Source organism: Mirounga angustirostris, unplaced genomic scaffold (assembly GCF_029215605.1).
Source record: "Mirounga angustirostris isolate CCGP_5_RB_7025 unplaced genomic scaffold, mMirAng1.0.hap1 SCAF_12, whole genome shotgun sequence".
NCBI classification, from domain to species: domain Eukaryota; kingdom Metazoa; phylum Chordata; class Mammalia; order Carnivora; family Phocidae; genus Mirounga; species Mirounga angustirostris.
The window spans coordinates 34,760,001-34,780,566 of NW_026991720.1; the positions used below are offsets into that span (position 1 = coordinate 34,760,001).

General features: G+C 35.6%; 1 protein-coding gene across 1 annotated transcript in view; it reads right to left on the bottom strand.

The window, feature by feature from the left end:
- FOXP2 (forkhead box P2) overlaps positions 1 to 20,566 on the bottom strand; it is a 547,142-nt gene that overhangs the window by 40,039 nt on the left and 486,537 nt on the right. The window contains exons 10-12 of the mRNA XM_045864381.3: positions 11,056 to 11,269; positions 9,171 to 9,275; positions 1,676 to 1,763 (exon numbers count right to left, since the gene is read on the bottom strand). Coding sequence (XP_045720337.1) covers positions 1,676 to 1,763; positions 9,171 to 9,275; positions 11,056 to 11,269 — 407 coding nt within the window. The remainder of the gene's footprint in view (positions 1 to 1,675; positions 1,764 to 9,170; positions 9,276 to 11,055; positions 11,270 to 20,566) is intronic.

A 20,566-nucleotide genomic window follows, 5' to 3' on the forward strand; every position in this document is an offset into this window, starting at 1 on the left:
CTGTTAAGAAAGAGTGAGATCAGAAGCGTTTTAGAAATGACTGATACGGCTATTTTATGGCAGTGATACATCTTATCATTGAGCTTGTCTCAGAGTAATGATTCCCGCATATAAAAGTCTGTGTCAGTAGGAACTTATCTGGGAGGAAATGCAACTTTGGCTATGGGGGGGCGGGGGGCGCGGAAAACTTTTATAGCTTTCCTTATGTTAAAAGGTCAGAGAAAACAAATAACACTTCATCTTTTTGTCAATAAGAGAATTGAGGTCACACTTGCCTCGACAGTAACAAGTTACTGAAACCATAAATTAGAAGGCCCACGGTGTCTTTTAAAGTCCTGTGGACACTGTTAGCAATGGACTAGTGCCAACAGCTGTGAAGGGGTGAAGGGTTCTCAAAGCGAAGTGCCTGCCAGGATTGTCTACACACTTCATGCATTCCCACTGAGGTCCAGTTAGTGCCCCCTGCAATCTGCCATCATCAATCTAATTCAATAGAGTGACAGAGACCAGGCAGTGTGAAACGCTGAACTCTGCCACGGGAGTCGGCATCTACACTTGCACTGGGTCTCATTACAACTGACGGACCTTACTTCTCCATCAGTCAGACACAGCAGAGGGAGGAAAAAGAAAAAAAAAAGAAAAAGAAAAAGAAAGGAGGCATAATTGGTCACACTGCAAACTGGATCATCAGCTAAACTCTTATGTTTTAGTCTACCTTTTATAAATGGTAAACAGGTTTACAAAAAGCTTTTCAAACTACAGCAGTCATGATGTTTTTTACGTGTTCTTGATTATTTACAGGTCAAAGTAAAATGTTTTTAGTAGCTCTCTGGAAAACAGCCGTGATGTGATGAGTTTAAAACAATTTAAGACGTAGTAATGCGTTTAGAAAAAGAAACTGTATGTTTAATAAAATGAAATGAAGTATTGGTTTGATTGAGAAAAAAAAAAAATCTTTAAGAGGAAGTATTAGCCAAAGCTTTAAAGGGTTGGTAAAAACATAACAGGAATGATAGAGTGACACAATTACTTTCTGATCAGTTTTATGAGCTCTATTTATTTTTGACCAGATTCTGTTTCAATATTAACAGCAGTGTTTTTAAACTTAAATTAGCAGCATCGGAAACAACACATACATATTACCGTCCATAGTATTATAGGTGACCGGCCATTATTCTAGTAAAGGTAAGTCTTAAGAATCTCTGCAAGTTCTTTAATTAAAAAAACACCAGAAGTTGAAAAGAAAAAAAAAGGGGGGGGGCGGTTCAGGGTGGTATCTGACAGGCATGATATAGTAAAGACTTTTTTTTGCTACATTATAAAATCTCATGGAACAAATCAAGATCGGCTCATGTGAAAACTGTCTCAGTGATAAAATCGTATCCAACTGTGGAGTTTAGTCTAACTTCTACTAGGGAAAAAAACTTAGAGTTGGCTCTTTTGGGATACCCAAATCTATATGACGTGGTCTAAAGGTTAGAGAGGTCTAAGTGATAAGGATGTTAAACTACAGCAGCGCCCCCTGCATCATCAGTCGCTGCCATCGTTATAAACAAATGAAAACCCCACGTATTTCTACTAGCCATTGTGTTAAAAGACTCGGGATCTACCCGTTACTCAATTTAACGCACCAGAAATCTGAGAAAGGGGTCCATGAAGAGAGCACCCAACAAACCTGTATTTCTAGTTGTTGGACCACCTGCATTTGCACTCGACACTGGGCCGTGCTCCGGTCATCCAGCGCGTGTTCATTGTTAAGGTGCCTAATGAAACACAAAACACAAACACAAAGTCAAGCTACGTCTATGTTCGTGGTATACGCTCCCCTTAAAAAGCACAATGCTGAAGCCGTATTTTCCTCCATGGTGGGAAAAAGGAACACCCTGAAACTATACAAAGAAAAGTTAAATGTGCTTATGTGTTTAGTGAAAATTATGTATGTCATATGCAGAGACCCCTCAAATGGCAGAAAAACGGCATCGTCTCTAAGCTTATCAGTTATTACAAAAAAATATTTCCCCAAACCATTTACAGAATAATAGTAGAAATCACTAGATGTACTTCATATACTTGTGTCATTTTTTTTTTAAAAAGGGCACCTTTTAAATATATGAACCAAAAGTAATTCTGAAGAGAACAAAGGCAATTCTCTATTCCATTTCCGTTAAAACAGCCTGTGGTTCCTATGATGTTGTTTAGTGAGCGATGTCTTATTTCACCAGGATGTGGTGTGAATTATGTAAAGATGGCAAATTATCATCCCTTGGAAACATCAATACTTATGAAGAATGATCACTTGCTGTTACTAATAAATAAAGTACATTGAAGATTCTGGTAATCAGAAGCATAAGATTGACATTTCATGTCTAGTGTCCTATTTGGGAGACATCTATCCTCATTTCACACAAAAGTGGTGAAAGATAAGACATTCTCATCATCTTACTCTAATCTTGACTATGTACTCGTCTGTTGTTGTTATCATTATTATAGCATAATATTAAAAAAGATCTCTTTAATGAGTGGTATGTTAATACACCAAAAGTAATTCAGTAGGGCAGCATCTCCAATGAACACGAAAATATTCAATAATATATTCTTTGTTATTTGTGTTATATAATTTATTTGCTGCCTCCTAAAGTTAAAAAAAAAAAAATCTTCACGCAATTTAGTATCCTTTGGTGGGTCTATTTCACCAATGAACAAAGTAAGACAGCAATTTAAGAGATGTTCTCATCTATGCATATAGGTGAAATACGGAGCAAATTATTCACAAGATTAAATAAGAATTTATCTATTTGTCTATCTGGGTGCAAATACCATTTAGAATGGTGTAATAACCCAAAAAGTTTAGGACAACCCTAAGTATGCTGAATTCAACAAATATGTTTTTGTGTCCATTCAAATTATTCACCTATATTTCTTGAAATCAATAATGAAGCAGAAAAAAAATCTGCAGACATATAGAACACACACGAAGAAGAGTTAAAATGGTGTTTCCAAGAAAGAACTAATTTATAAATCAGCAGTTTTATTTGCTAGAAGATCTAGATTCCACTATTAGAAACCTTTGTTCCATTCTGCCCCATCCCTTGATAAATTAAATCTGTTCCTTTCAGTACCTCCTCACTGATCATGACAACAAAATCTCCATGTATCTTGGCACAGTTGTCATTCTTGGTTGAAGAGAAACTGTGGACTAAAATAGCGAGGTGTGTAAGGTCAAGTTTGAGGTGTGTGGTCAGAGGGCAGGAGAGGCTCTTCACCACACCTGTCTGCTCTAAGCTTAGCTCCATTCGGTTCTGTTAGGAACCTAACTGTAACGAGAACTAAAATTCACTCACTCTTTCTGGAAAGGAGGCGTGGAAGGAGCCAGAGGTCAGCTTAGGATGTAAAGTGTCACTAATTCTTAATTAACAGGCCGTTTAAACAGTGTTTTTCAGGTTTTCCTCACAATTTTATTGAACAATGATATAATTATCTGGCAATGTACTACAATAGGAGTCATGTTCTTAAGGCTTAATATTGCTATATTTTCTTAAGGTTTTTTACACCGGGAACTCTTGGGGCACACACATATATTTATTCCACAATCAGTCTAAATGATGCATATCTTAAAAAATGCTTTAGCTGTACACAAAGCTCTGAGTGTAAAAGGAGCAAGATAAGTAGAATATTTAGCTTCACAGGAAAAAAAATATATTCAGTATAACATGTTTATTTTTGCATAAAATCACCTTTTGAGAAGGTTTTTTACACTTGTTTACTTCTGAGTGATAATCATTATCCTATATTTAAAGAACTAAAAAAGTACAAAATGTTTGCATTATATACTGGGGTCTTAGAGACCTATTCAATTTATCTATGCAGCTTTTATTAGAATAGAGACTGTAGACTACAATAATAGTCAATGAGGTTTTGTCTTGATTGAATTTTTCAGTGGAACACAAAAGAACCTTGCCATTAAAATAGTCCTTTATTCTCCTGTATGAAGGCGAAAGGTTTTTAAAGTGTTGTGATGTTCAGTAATGAGCCTCTATCTAAATTATCATTGGTGACAAACTCACAAAGCACTTTTCGAGGACACATAGTTATGAAATGCCAGAGCTGCCACTTTCTTTCCTGTAATTATAGGCTAGCTTGCAGCCCTTCAATGATCATTTATAGAACAGCCTCCAGTGGATTACTGAGAACTTGAAAAACACATACATACCTCTGCCACATCTCCCTTCTCCTTTCCTCGCTATTGTTTACCAGTGATATGTAAAATAGTAGTGCCTGTTCATTCCCCCTACTTAATTATGCCAATCAAAGTACAGAAATAGTGTCGGATATAAATACAATGCAATAGGACTAAATAAATAGGCTATTAACATTAAATTATGAATTTATGTATTTAGGACTGTTTTGTGCCCAAATTATTCTCTTTTATGTTTTTATAACTATCTCAGGTACTACATATTGCTGTTCAAAAATTCTCTATGATTTATAAATCAAGAATGAGATGATACTGAAAAATGAGAGGATTGGTGGGTTTTCTCAGTCAGGGCCTGATTGCTGTTTCAGAATGCATATGCGAAGGGACATCTCATTAATCATTTAATCATGTCCCTTGCAGGAAGTTGGAGCTAATGTTGCAAATACCCTTTTCTTATGAATGCTCCATAATACCATCTTATGCATTTGATATACTGCCTATGTCATAAACTACAGCTGCGTCAAAAGGACCAAGTGGGGTTGTTATCCCTGAAGATGCTTGTTACAAAACCTGTATTAAGTTTCTTTTTTTACTTACTGCTAGTTCTATTTCACAGCTTCATACTAGCCAACAATAATACTCCTTCCGATGGCAAAGGTCTGTAAATTACCCATGCAATCACTAACACCATTTCACAGGCCTGTTCTACTTCTACTGGTCTGCTAACAAGGCGATTACACACAAATTACTGAATGCCTATGAAATATTTAAATGCATTCTACTCTACTATGCATTAATAAGAGCAAAGCAAGCTCTGGAATTCTGGTTAGCTCCAGTCCCTAATGTCCCCTAATGAGCCTCTTACTGAGACTGCAGTTCAAACAGAGAGGTGAAGAAAAAACGCAAAAGGTGCCTTCAGAAAGGCAGCACTGAACAAACATTGTGTGAACCAGTTCTAATTTATGGGTCACTTTATAGGTATATTGATTTTTGTTTTCAAAATGGAATAAATGATGTGGTCGACTGACGTTCTTTCAAAACCGCATGGAATCCGTGTGCTAGGTAGGTAGCGTGAACTAGAAACAAAAACATAAATAGGCAGTAACATTCTTTCTCAAAACAATTAAGCAAGCATTTCAGGAGGACGAAAAGTAAGGAAGGATCCTTCCAATTTATTTAGTGCACAATTCTCTTTAACAAAGCTTTTAAGGTTATGAATGCATGTGGTAACTTCAATTATACATACCCCAGATTAGCAATTCAATTTTAACCTCTGGATTTTTCAAATTCATTTAAAGTTATAACATTTTATAAGCTAAAAAGGGATCAGATTTAAATCCAAGTATGTCAGAGACTGTTTTAACAAAATGTTTCACTTGCATATCACTGGTGTTTGATTTATTTTGCATCAAGCTTTTTATGTTTAAACACTGACAGGAGTTTAAATACAAAATGTTAGCTGTCACTATTCATTTAGCTGATTATGTGAGATGCCTTAGTTTTGAGAGATGGGGGCACTGTCACCAAAAGAAACAACATTCTGACAAGTTCAAAGAATGCCTTCTTGAGGTCATAATTTTGTAGCCATGCTGCCTAGTCAAAGACAAAGAAATAGGCAATACACACTAAGTAAGAGCATAATTTTTAGAGTAGTCAGCTGCAAGAGAAAAAGACAACAAATTTCCATGAAATAAACTATTCTGTATCCACTACCTTTTCTAAGGCACTATATACAGTGCCAAGCCTTAAAAATTTAGTTTTGTAATAGGTGCAATTCATGTACGTTCATCAACTAATGACTCTTTAATAGATTGATATTTTTATGGACACTAATCCTTCTGCCTTTCTTCGTGGAGAGCATTTCCACCTTTGGATTTCAGACCATGTTTTATTTGCTGGCATCTGGGCGTGCAGATTCAAGAACACTTGTCTGCTAACTGGAATGCTATATTGTAAACCTTTTGGTTTAAGCTCTAAAAGTCAATCCAACTACATCAAGCTGACTTAGGTCCAATGGAATGATAATTAATTTTGCAGACAAACTATGCTCAAGTTTTGTCAGATGTTATTACACTTTGGCATTTATAAGACAGTAATGAAGAAGTAGTATTAAATGCTTTTAGTGATCTAGTGAGGTCCTCAATTAGTGGTCAGAAAAATGGTTAGTTTCTGTCAACACCTACAGTAAAATTCAAAAATCTTCCTAAATACCTTTTTAGCCTGGACTTTCTTCCTTATATTTTATTTTTCTTGCCTTTATCTTTGCTGCTACAAATAACAGTTTCTAACTTAGCCTTCATTCAGAGGAAAAGAATACGTCATTGAGTATTACAGAATATACGTAAGACGAACCATATGTACGTTATACATAAGCAACTGTCCTCTGCTGGCTATTCATTTGGTGCTGGGCAAAAACAAAGGGATTCTACTAGTTTATTTGGGGATATGATGTGAAAAGGGGGATTTGGGACTCTTAATGTATTTTCTACTATCCTTTGTTATTTAACGTATGTAGGCTAAATAGTAATAACGAATGGATTCCTTTTATTTCAAACCGACGGATATGTTGTCTGGTACCAGAGTAAAGCTCAAGCTATACATTTATTTTGAGTGCATTTCAGAAATAAAAATGCCACAACAATATGTTCTCAGAAAACGTTTTATAATAAACACTGGATATAAAGTTTCTGGAGAAGAGTAAACAAGAAAACTGGGAGCTAAAAACCTTTCACAGCTCTTTGACTTGTCTGACATGCTTTTCCCCCAAGACTCAATTCTCCCAGTATTACAAAAGAAAAGCAAAATCTTATTTCCAAGAAAATTCATATTAGTGGTGGTGACTTCCTCATTTCACTTTCCACACAGACACTAAACTTTTTTCTGAATAACTGAACTTGATTAACTTAATAAAATATATTATGTCTTCTTAAATTTCCCACACACGTTAAGAAAGAAGACAATACCGGCATAGAAATGTATCTAATACATACTTTTTTGCAGCACCGGACACGGGCAGTACCTCTATTAACAGAATTTATCACAGATTTCTGAGTAAGAGAATCTAAAGCATATCATAACAAAAATGGACTAAAAAAAAGACCTTACAATCTACTGTCATTTGTTCTGTCATCTCTATGAAGTTAATGGGTTGGAAAAATAGCCTTTGGAACCAAAGTTGGTATTTAATTGAAAGGAAATGCTTTTTTAATTGTAATTTCTTTCTTTCTTTCTTTTTTTTTTTACCCCCGCCCCCCTATAGTTTCTCTTAGTTTCTAAAACATACTAGCATGAATGTGAAAAAGAACCATGGAGGGTAAAATGAGGGTTCATATTCATCTGCTTGTTAGTAATAAATACCTATATATAAATATTTGAGATGAATAAGTGTGTTCCTTTCCATGTGCTATAAAGGAAATGACACTGAAGGAAAAAATATGTATATTTTCTTAAAAACTTACTCTTAATTTTGTCAGCGAGAACAACCTGGAGCAATAAAATGGTGACTGGGCAAGTTCTATGGCTTAAATGGTCATATTTAAGAAATAGTAGCAATAGTCCTCTTAAGAATCTTAATGATAAGGAATAACATAACATTTTGATAAGGATGAGTATATTCGAATGAAGAAATACAAAATTAGCTGTTAAAAATTAATGTCCCTATATTTTGTCTTTGTTTTAACAAATGCTATTTTCTTAGAGAGGAAAACGTGAGCAACGTTACCTAACATTTGAAATGCCCTCTTTGCCTAGAACAGTTGAATCAGTTTTCATACCCAACAAAATGGTAGCTCACTACTGTTCTGGTATAACAGGAGTGCAAATTTTTATTTAAGGCCGTTTACAAATGCCAAAGTAATATAGGAAGCAGATTTTCTTTTCATTGGTCAGAAATGGAAAAAAGTTGAAAAAAACCCTTGTGGAAGTCTTACTGTAATTCCGTTATAAAGTTATTATGGTGCCAAGTACTTGCGCCTTGTTGTTAAGGTGCTTTTACTCTATACCCTGTAGTCTACCATTTGTAAACACATCTTTTTGATGTTTCTGCCAACATCCTGGCAACAAAGCAGTGCAATTTCAAATGAGCTAATTAACTTAATTGTTGATGAAGCATGAAACAGTTCATTCACCCTGTTAGCTGCTCCATGACAACATAAGAGTCTCAGCCTGTGAAGTTACTCATCTCCATAAACCTATCTGTAGCTCTCTGTTTAGATCTCTTGTATAGCAGAATTGTGCATGGAAAATGCTTCATAAAAGATGGATATTCTCATTTGCAAAGGAACCTCTTAAAATTAAAAAAAATATTTATCACTGTATGAAGAAATTAAGGGTACACCAAATTTTGATTTTAAGCTAGAGAAGCCATGTAATTTACCATACAGATACACAGCCATGCACATTGCCCTCTGATTCTGAGGGCAACAAGTAACAATGTAGATGAAATAGATGTATTTCTTAAAATTTTAGCCTCTTTTAACTTTCATGTCATCGCTCTTATTGTTAAATATATGTATGTTAAATATCATTATTTAAAGTAAGGAATAGCAAGCTTGTGATTAAAAAAAATAAACCCGTAAAATATGTCTGTTTGAAATTATATATATTCTATGACTCCTCAAGTAATTTTACTTAAATTTTTTATTAAAAACTTGGAAATTTAAGTGAAGCCTGCACATGTCTCCTAATAATTAATGACACTATTACTGTGGGCTACTATTTTCCGTTCATTCAAAAACCTCTATTGAATGATTTGTAAAATATTTTGATGAAGAGGTAAAGACGAGGTCACCTTCTCTTCCGAACTCAGACCGAAGCCTGACTTCGGTCATGCACTTGTTGGAACACACAGAAAGCGCAGTGTGCCTGATGACGGACTTTGACTTCCTCCTTTCAGCTTTGTCTTGTTTATTTACAATAATGCGCCTAACACTCCCACATAATCCACCCCCTTCCCTGAAAAAGGTAAGAAACCTACTTTAAAAACTGTCCAAAATCTTCACAAATGCTTTCACAGCCTGGCCATTTGCAAACTCCATGGCCGTACAGAGTGTGAGAAGCCCCAGTCTCCTCGTGCGACGAGCTGTAGCAAAAGAACACGGCGTCAGATTCATCTCAAAAAGCCATAATCGTTGCAGGCTGCTAGCACCTGTCAGGTTACGATCAGTGACAAACAGGTCAAAACAGGTCAATTCAGCTCAGAGCAGTCAGAAAAATTTAATCGTTCTATTGAATAGTTCAACTGCCAAGGCTAGATGATGTTCCAATTAGAGGAGAAATAGAGCCAAAGATGACTGTTAATAAAGGATGAAAAACTAAGAGGACTGTATAATATCATATGCTAATCTTGCCATATGACCTTAATGTAACATTTACCTCTAAATAAAAAATATATATTCATATGTGGTCAAGTGAAATAAACCTGTGTTTTTAAGAAGGTAATAGGACAGCCACCATAAGATTTTTGAAATGCACTTTTTTAAAGACGATACGGACCTTTAGGATCATTTAAATTGCTTAATATTTATGTGTGGACCATATATTATATTTCCACTAGTTACAGCTGATTAAAAAAATTCTACTTTGGAACAGTATTTATTAGCTATATCCTTCCATAATCACCAAAGACTTTTGATAAGTGAGTATTATGTCAGATAGAGAGATCCTAGGAAAATCAACCAACTTCTGCAATATATAATCATCAAATTAATCTCAATTAAAACAACAGCATGGAAGCATTCAGAAGCATACCATTTTATAATAATGAAAACTAACAAGAAAAATTTTTCATGATACTCAAATGAAGACCAGAAACACCACCAAATTCCAGCATCCTATTTTAAACTGTACTGTAATCAAATATACGTTTCTCTAAAAAAAAATTTGTTTAGGAGAAAGAATTTGTTGCCGCTAGGCAGGTACTCATATTACACAACAGAATACTATCAATCCACTCCACTCAAATATGTAGTCTTTACAGCTAAATGCCACAGGAGCCTAAGTCACTCTGTTAAGAAATCCTGAACTTATGTTTCATCCTTTAAAAAGATATTTTTCATGTTGAGCAATGTTTTAGCTTATATATTTTATGTAAATTGCTTTAAAGGAACCTGATTAGATGGCTTTATGCTTAAATGAATGGAAGTAAATGGACAAAAGTACATGGGTGCTCCTTTTGCAAGGGCAGTTTTTATACAACTAAAGTAAAACAGTAAGTTGAAAATCATCTAACATAATTCAATGTTGGTAACTGAAAGCAAGTAATTTTTCTTTATGAATTTTGAGTCAAATTTATTCAGTTACCACCGTAAGTTTATGTTTATATATTTATAAATTCCATCATGCTACACTAACAAAAAAGGCAAACCAGATATTCCATCTTCTGGTTTATTACATCTGTGTTTATATCCTTATGTATATTGATTCTCTGATATCTACGGACGTGTTCTTAAACACATATTAAGCACATGTTTTAAAGCATATGCTAAGGGGGGATGTGGATGCAGCTTTAATTATTCAAAAGGGGTTCTTAAGTTTAAAAATGGTAAAATATTCTCATTTCAGCAATCTGGTTCATCACAACATATTAGCCATAAAAATAATGTTGACACAATAATTCCACGTGTACTTATTAAAAAATAACTTTCTTCAGGCAAATTCCCCACCAAATCCATCAAACTGCAAGCATTTGAACTGTTTTCTGTAATGAAAATAATATATAAGATAAATAATCTAAAGGTTTCTATTTAATTTGTCCTATACACTCTGTCCCTGTTAAGTACAAATCATAATCTTCAGTTTTATGAATGGTGGAAGTAAAAGTTGGTGACAGATAAATATAGAATAAATCTCATGAGATTTACCTGTCCCGCCTTGCACTTAGGACTGAAGACTGTCCATTCACTATGGAATGATGGGTTATTGGTGGTGATGCTTTGGAAGTGGTGGAGGAGGTAGTCGAGGAGGAATTGTTAGTAGTGAGGTCTAGCCCTCCATGTTTAATGCCATTGTCTTCCATACTGTGAACTCCAGTCACTTCTTTCCATAACTGCTGAATCTCAGCAGGACTTAAGCCAGCTATAAAACGAAAGAAAGCCCCACTAATAAAACAAGGTAAAGTTCATATAACAAGCTTAGTGTTATTACCAGATTAATGCCAACAACAAAAGTGATGTTACCAGCATAATTAATATACAATAATAAATCACTCTACACCATCAGAACCATAGCCTTTCCCGTGAATAATCAGTTATTTGCTCAAGACTACCAATTTGGGAATGGTAGGGAATGATCCTATTGGAAATAATATCAAGGATTAATGGAAAAACCCAGCAAGTTCTATTTGAAAATTAAACTTTTTCAACTTTTAACAGCAGCTTTTGCTTATTGCTAGTATTAAGTTTTTATCAGTGAGGAACTGAAAAAGAAATAGAATTGGAAATGAGATATATCAAAAGAAATGAAAAGAAAAAGAGGGGGGAGGATGATAAACAAAAATGTCAGGAAAAAGACATCAGGGAAAAACAGTAAACATTCAGCTTAGAAGGAAAATACATTTGACAATTAACTTTGACAAAGTTTTAGTTTGCTCTCTCAGACAGGCAAACAAAATAATTGAGTTTCACTTGGAGGTGCTAAATAAGCCAATATGATTACCTACATGGACCAATTAAGCAGATAATACAGAAACCTCATTTTATGACTGATAGAATAAATGAACTACTCATTTTAAACAACACCCTGGTTCAGATCATGCAATTTATCAGATTTATGAAGAAAGAAAACAGAAAATCAAGACAAAATGCTTTAGCTTTTAACTATAATTTTGAAATAAGGAATTGAGAGATTATTGCTTACAGTATTTGACTTATAAAATAGTACTTATATGTGCCAAGTACTATGACTTCGTGTATTCTTTCTATACCTTATGCTTCTTAATACTCACTAAATCCAATGGCGTCAATAACTATATTTTAACTAGTTCATGGATAAGGAAACAAAGTGAGAGAGGTTCAAAAATGTATCCAAGGTCACAAAGCTTCTTTTTTTATATGATTTTTATTTTATTTTATTATTTTTTTATTCTTATGTTAATCCCCATACATTACATCATTAGTTCTAGATGAAGTGTTCCATGATTCATTGTTTGTGCATAACACCCAGTGCTCCATGCAGAATGTGCCCTCCTCAATACCCACCACCAGGCTAACCCATCCTCCCACCCCCCTCCCGTAAGGTCACAAAGCTTCTGTGTGGTAGAGCTTTGATTTAAATCCAGGCAGTTTGATTTGAATGCCTTTGCTCTGAAAATATTATATTAAAAATATGAAAACTACTGAATCAAAGATATACAGGGGGAAATGCAGTTGTAATTATGATTGCTATCCCTTATTCAGCATCTGCTATAGTCTGGTGCTTTACATTCAAAACCTCAATTAACCTCACCTGATGTTAGGAATCATTACAATTTATAGATGAGGGCATGACATGGAGGTTTAGAAAGATGAAAGATGTTACCAAATCACTACGCTCATAACTAGTGGACAGAACTCAAACCCAATGCACGGTGGCTCCACAGTCCAGGTGCTTTATTATTACGTTCATCTACAACGTCTACCACGAGGGTGGGAGTCCTTGTCAAACTATGCCCACCCCCCTACCCCAGATGCTCTGAGTGATGCGGATCCATCCAGAGGTGTGTGGGATAGGAGCAGGACAGACAGGCAGGGGAGACTAGGGGATGATAACAGAACATGATGGCGAGGAGAGTGAGCCCTCTCGCCCCTACCCCTACAAGTAGAAAAATCATCAATCCGGACATCGGGGTAAGTAGCCCAAAGTGACAGAAGGATTCCCACTGCTCCAAACATAACTTCTGGTCAAATTATTCATCACTGTGGTAACCTTAAATTGCTATGCCTATCACAATTTCTTACAGATAGTTTTCCTGAAAGCTATCATTTTTGTGATTCTGGCTCCTGAAGATTTTAAAACAGCCTAAGATTGAAGAAAAGGCAGGCTAACTCAGGTTTCCAGTTATTAAAAGCTATTTTTCCTGTATAAAAGAGAATAGCTTAATAAAGGAAGGTATTTCTCGGTTACATAGGAAATAATTTCTATATAAAGATCATTAATTGGGGTGCCTCAGTGGCTCAGTTGTTAAGCATCTGCCTTCGGTTCAGGTCATGATCCCAGGGTCCTGGGATCAAGCCCCGCATCGGGCTCCCTGCTCAGCGGGAAGCCTGCTTCCCCCTCTCCCACTCCCCCCTGCTTGTGTTCCCTCACTCGCGGTGTTTCTCTCTGTCAAATAAATAAAATCTTTTTTTAAAAGAAAGATCATTAATTATTGCTTTAGCTCTAGCTTTAACCTAGGATTCTGAAACTTTTCTGACTGTAACTTTTTGATTCCCTGTCTGTATGAGTTAGGTGTCCTCCCAGCAAGGCTCCCCTAGCAAATCCTCTTTCCTGACCGCATCCACCCATCTTCTGCACGGGAGCTCTCACCATCTGACTCGGCCTCTCTTCCCCACCATCAACTCTTGCCCAGACCATGGCTCTCCTTTCCTGCCTTCCTGCTTTCCCCTTGCCCTGCTACCATTTAACACTCTTCAGATATCAGCCCAAATTTATCGCTTTAAATGTAAAGTAGGCCGTTGCGCTTTCCAGGGAAAGCCTCTGATGGCTTTCTAGAACACTTTGGAAAAAAAACACAACAAGAAAAAAGGGGAACAAACAACAACAACAAAACCCCTACTGCGGCCTGTGAGGTGCTAGCGTTTATTGCCTGGGTCTTGCCTGCCTCTCTGACCTCGTCTATTGCTCACTTTCTACATCTCGCTCTGTTATCCTAGCTTTCTTCTGCATCTTACATGCATCGAATGTTTGCTCCCTTGCCAGCTTTTGCTCTGGCTCTCCCACAGCACAGGTGACTCTGTCGCAGATCTTCCCATGGTCTCCTCACTCCCTTCACCCCGAGGATTCAAGGGTCACCTCCTCCGAGAGGTGTCTGACCACCCTAGCAACCACTGCCCCCCGCCCCGCCTTGCCTTCTAGCGTGGTCTGTCACCTCACCCTGCTTTATTTGTCTTTAAATCATTCACCAGTCCCTGAAACTATATTATTCGTTTGTTTGTTTTACCTGTTATCATCAGTCTCCCTCTACTATAATGTAATCTTAAACTGGTCAGAGTAGGGATTTCTTACTTGACCCATCTATCCCCAGTGCTGAGAGCAGTGCCTGGCATGTGTTCAATAAGTAATAGCTAATTTAATTGATTATCACAGATTCACACAGTTCTCGAAGGCATTTGGGTTTTCACAGGGAAGTTCTGTGGCTCCTGAAGGGCATAGTATTCATGAGCACTGCCATCCCGTAAGGCCAAAGTCTAAAGGACTATAAACGGTACTAGCTGATTCTGATAAAGTTTTATATCTTGGCTGAAGACTCTTAGATGTTTTTAGAGACTGTATCAGTTAAAGATGTTATTAATAATTTAGTTTTTGAATTTTATCAATTTAGTTAACCTAAGTATCCACTTACCTTTTAAAAGCAGACTTCTCTTACACTATTCATTTGTGTTGAAAATTAGTAGTATCAGCATGATATCACAATGATATGGCAACAAATACTAAGCACATAAACATTTGATGAATAAGCCACCTGTTCATGATCCAAATAAGGACCCTTAATTAACCGAAGAAAGAAATGGTTTTTAAAGATTATAGATAAGAGGGGCCCCTGGGTGGCTCAGTTGTTAAGTGTCTGCCTTTGGCTCAGGTCATGATCTCAGGGTCCTGGGATCGAGTCCTGCATGGGGCTCCCTGCTAGGGGGGAAGCCTGCTTCTCCCTCTCTCACTCCCCCTGCTTGTGTTCCTGCTCTTACTGTGTCTCTCTCTGTCAAATACATAAATAAAATCTTAAAAAAAAAAAAAGATTATAGATAAGGGGCAGAGAATAGATGATGTCCAAAAGAGATTCTCTAAAGTGTCTGCATATAAGACTCACTTGTGGACATTTTAAAACTTCCAATGCCCTGACCATAGCCCAAACCAATGAGATCACAATTTCTGGAGGTAGGACACAGGTATCCGTCTGCTTCTGAAGCTCTACACATGATTCCAATGTGCAGATAATTTGGGAGGAAAACTGTTAAAAGCAAAAGCAAACTATCACATTGATTACAAAACAGTATTCACATCTACAATTTGCTTAGCTCTTTTCTATAGATACAAAACTATGAATATGAAACAATGAACCAGTCAGTTTTGTAGAATTTTGAAAATTTTGTGAGTTTTGAAGTTCTGTTGATTTGCAAGAATTAACTGATTTTTCAGGCAGTACTAGAACACGTTCAGTATGGCCTAAACCGTGTTTTATGCAACAGTACTCTTCTAAACACTCCTAATCAAAGAGATCGAAGAGGTCTGCAGTCCCTATCTTGGAGACTCATGACTAATGTTAACATGTACATCAGTTCCAAGATATCTAGGAACAACAACAAAAATACCAGAAAACTTGAGTCTCTTGTTTAACTCAGCGTTTTACAAAGCCATTTGAGGATAAAAAGAAAAACAACAAGAACAAGCTCTTTTTACAATTACACTAATTTATTTCAGTTTTAAATACTGGGTGTAGGCTTAGGATTAATTAAGTGATCTCCAGCCCCATCCCTTGAACTGCAGGCTGCCTATTTATAAACTTGAAGATTTTTTTCCCCCCAAATTAACTTACTTCAAAACTAAACTTCTCTTTATTCAGCTTCTCTGACCCCCAACTCAGTCTTCGTTTCTGTTTTATTAGAAACTTACCCAGCGCTTCTGAATACCAATCTTTTCCACGCTTTGGAGCTAATCTAAGACCCCAGGCCGCTATTATTATCCCCATTTTTGAGATGAGGACACTGAGGAACAGAAAAGTTGAGTAACTAGCTCTAGAGCTAATGTGTGGCAGGGCTTCTCACATTTTTAGGTCATTGCTCACATAACCTCTTTCTAGGACTCCGTCCCTGGCCACCCTGTCTACAAGTTCAACCCCACCCATTTCCTGTGGTTTCTTTCTTTTGTCCTATCCTGACTTTTAAAGTTTTTTTTTTTTCCCCCTTAGCTCTTACCGCTATATATGTTACTTATATGTTACTTATATTTCATGCACGTACTATATATGTGCATGAAAGCTCAATGAATACTGAGTTGTTCAAGTGCCCGGAACACTAGGGTGCTGGCAAGCAGGGAATCAGTGGACTAGACAGACCATCAGAGAATGATAGTCAACTTAAAATCTTAAGTAAGGATGATTCAATTTTCTTAGTAACTTATTTCAGGGATAAATATAGACAATCCTAGTGCCAAAAAGTTGTATGATTATGCAATTTTAAAATTAAAATTCCACGACGACAATAAATCAAGAAATGATAATGGGAGATGGCTTTGGGAGGATGACTTGGGCTTGCTCTCATTCACTGCCAGTACTACAAATAAGCATTAAAGGTTTGTTTTTCTGGAAGTTGAATGAATAAAAGGATGAATTCCTAATCAAATCACATGTAATACCACAGGTAAAGCAATTAAACAATAGTTCCTTAATCCTGGATTCAGAGTTTGTGGAGTAACTACTGGGTGACAAGGCGCTGTGCTAAGAATTAATTAAAATTTGATAATTCACATCTAGATTATACATCCTTGGGGCACACAAGGTTTAAAAATTTCAAAGGCTTTACTTATTTGTAAAAATTACATTAGCAGCTTTTTCACACTCAAAAATGAGTCTTTCAATGTCCTTTCATTTTCTAGGTCTACTAATTAATTTTTAATATTAAATAAATAATTTTTATACATTATGATGTAAAGTAAGTCTACTGTGATTTTTAAAATTAGCTTATCTTATTTAATAGTACTCTGCTTATGTTCTAGGGTTACTTATAATTAAAAGTAATAAAAGCAAATTTTGGTAGAAATAGTATCATTCATATATTTTATGAAAACAATTTGATATTTAATAATCTGAATTATTGAACTATTATCAGGTAATTTTCACTTTTCATCTTAAATTTTACATTAAAAAACACTAGTATATGCACATGGCCAAAATAACTGAATCGTAGAGAAGGTTATACACTGCAAAATTAAATTTCCCTACCCACCTTCACCTCTCTGCTTCCTTGTTCTCCTCTCCAGAGGCTATCCTTCAGAGATCTATGTGTTCATTTATAATTTGCCAAATCTAACATATTATTGACTTATATTTGACTCGGGGCCTACTTTAACTGGCTGGTGTAGTGCCCGTCTCTAAAATGTATGTTTAATGAGAGGTGCACCGAGTATATTTTGCCCAAATGCTGAGTTAGAAGGAGTAAAACAGCTATTTGGCTAAAACTGAGACCAAAGGCAAATATCTCCACTAAAGAAGGAACTTTTGGGATACTGGAATACATCTGATATATACAAAAATTCCTTCTATGATTTCACTATTAAAATTTTTATAGGCTACATTTTGTAAGTTTGATTATTTTATTTAAAAAAACCATCATTTTCTCAGTTTTCCCCATCATGAAACTTTAATACGGCAAAGTTAACATTCTGCTTTGGAGTCTTCCTTCAAGATATAAAGAAGTGACAAACAGAACTTTTAAAAGACTTATGGCTTAAATGGAGATAAATTCATTTTAATGTATGCATGCGAGTATACCAATTATGTGACAATTAGAATTATGATATAATTTAATCTCCACCTATCTTATTTACATCTTCTCAAAAACTAACTCAACCCTCTTAATATTTCCCTATGTATTTAACATTTTGTAAGTTAGTCTTCCTGTTTTCTTTGTTTTTGTTTTTTGTTTTTTTAGAGAGGGAGGGTGGGGTGGGCAGAGTGAGAGGGAGAGAGAGAATCTTAAGCAGGTTCCACACCTAGCTTGGAGGCCCACATGGGACTCGATTTCACGACCCTGAGATCATGATCTGAGCTGAAATCAAGAGTCGGTTGCTTAGCTGACTGAGCCACCCAGGCTCGTAAGTTAGCTTTTTTTTTTTTTAAGATTTTATTTATTTATTTGACAGAGAGAGACACAGTGAGAGAGGAAACACAAGCAGGGAGAGTGGGAGAGGGAGAAGCAAGCTTCCCGCTGAGCAGAGAGCCGGCACAGGGCTCGATTCCAGGACCCTGGGACCATGACCCGAGCTGAAGGCAGACGTCTAATGACTGAGCCACCCAGGCGCCCTGTAAGTTAGTTTTTATACATAAAATTAACAGCATTCATGGTTAACTTTGCAAAGTTTTGTTACTGCAGTAATAAATGTACATTTAAACTTCAGAGCTTACTGATGGAGTTTTCGCATGTAAAACCCCAAAGGAGAGTTTCCCTCCAAGTCACAAACTGGAGATTGGTATTTAAAAGGGAATACTAAGATGCTAACAATAATTCTGCATGACATGTGTTGTTCGTATTGCTGGCACTGTTACCCTGATTAGATACAATGGCAATCTCTGCAAGCACATGACCACAGATTAGGCAAAAAACCAAGATGCAAGAAGTGATGTTGAAATAAGCATTTGGCTATTTAGATTTCCATAAGCAGAGAATGTGTCAAAGCTAAATAGCTGATTTTGGCCGAATACTCATCCTAAAGACAAACTTGAGCACATTCCTAACTCAGCATAAAGGACATTATTATATTTTATTTTTAAATATTTCATTTTATTTATTATTCAACAGTTCTCCCATTCCCAACTCATCTAGTTCTAGAAGGTGTTAGTTCAAACTAGTGCTGGCTAGATATCCTAACATTCCCTGTTTGGTCTTTCAGACTGGTCACAAAAGCCTTACGTTTTAAATCAGTTTTAGAAATTCAAAAACATGTAGAAAGTTGGAATGAAAGTTTTAACCACATATATTTTAGTTCCCGTAGTCATAGGAAGCCTGTGACTATACTGTGTATTGGAATACAGTGACTTCTATCTCATGCCAAAACATATCAAAAGTTTGAAGTGTATGCACAATAATTTCCTATTACCTATAGACAGTGGTACTGGATCACGATAATGTGTCACGAAGTAATTACTAGCTGACATATAAACTGTACTATCCATGGAGTAAATAGTTTCATAATCAGTATTTTATTTGATATTGATTTACAAATCCATCCTTTTGTATTTGACTTCTGTATACCTACAGTCACTCCATATGTGCATTTAGAGATGGTAATTTCATTGTCTCTTTTACATTAAAATCCAATATTACAGTAATATTCATGATGACTTTAAATGCTTAATACTTAAAATAATTTACTTTAAAGGGTGGTACGATACATTACATCATTTTGCAATACAGAGAAAAATGTCTATAAATCTCCTACTCTTATCAAAATTATTATAATTTTGTTACTTCTGTCTCATTCTCATACAGTTATTTTATATATGGTTGAAAGAAGTTGGAATTTTAAAAAGTAGCCTGAGGAGGCTGTGTTAAATCATGGGGATAAATACTTCAAATATGGCATATTTTTAAAGGCACAATGAGATCATCATGTATAAATCCTACTTGGTTCCATGGCTAATCAATCAACCAACCAAAAACTTGGTGCAAAGTGAACTGGGAAACTGGTAATAAAAATGTTTAAAATATTTAAAATATTTTTATCTGAAATAACCAGTGGCTAGAGCAGAAATAATTCCAGGCTTACATTATCTAACAATTACTTTTTTACTTTCTTCCATTCCAGCTTTGGGATTCCAGCACCACCCTACGAAATTATGTTCCTTTACTATAGCTGCTTTATCTGACGCATTCTGCCTGTGTTTGGCTGGTGAGTCTCCAGAGTGGCACTGTTCATACTACTTCATCTAAACCGTGAAAACACAATGATGACATTCATGTTTTTTGTTTAAAATATAAATATTCTGCTCAAACCCAGATGTGTTTTCAGATTTATTTCCTTTTCCTTGATGTTCTCTATCTTGTGTGTTTAATCTCTCATACATTTTACGGACAGTACAAATAGAAAAAAAGGAAAAAAAATGATAATTCTATAAAAAAAAGCTCAGAAATAAGAAGAATTTTATTTAAAAACTATTAAAATGGTTATATCATAATAAATTTCCTTATTTGGCAAGGTATTTGTATGCTTGTTTTGGAAGAATATTGTACTTAAATTACATTTTGCTTCTGTGAACATCTGTTTTAAACTTTCTTGAAGTGTTTGTTTCAACGGTTTTACTCAAATAAAATCATGGTACCTCACGCTTCTTTCTACTGAGGAGATTCTTATATGATTAGATCCTAAATATAGATTTTTATATAAATTTTATTGAAAAAAACCAGTGAGATAAATTTATTGCTTCTGTTTTAGTGTAGTTTCTACCAAAGAAATCCATGTTTA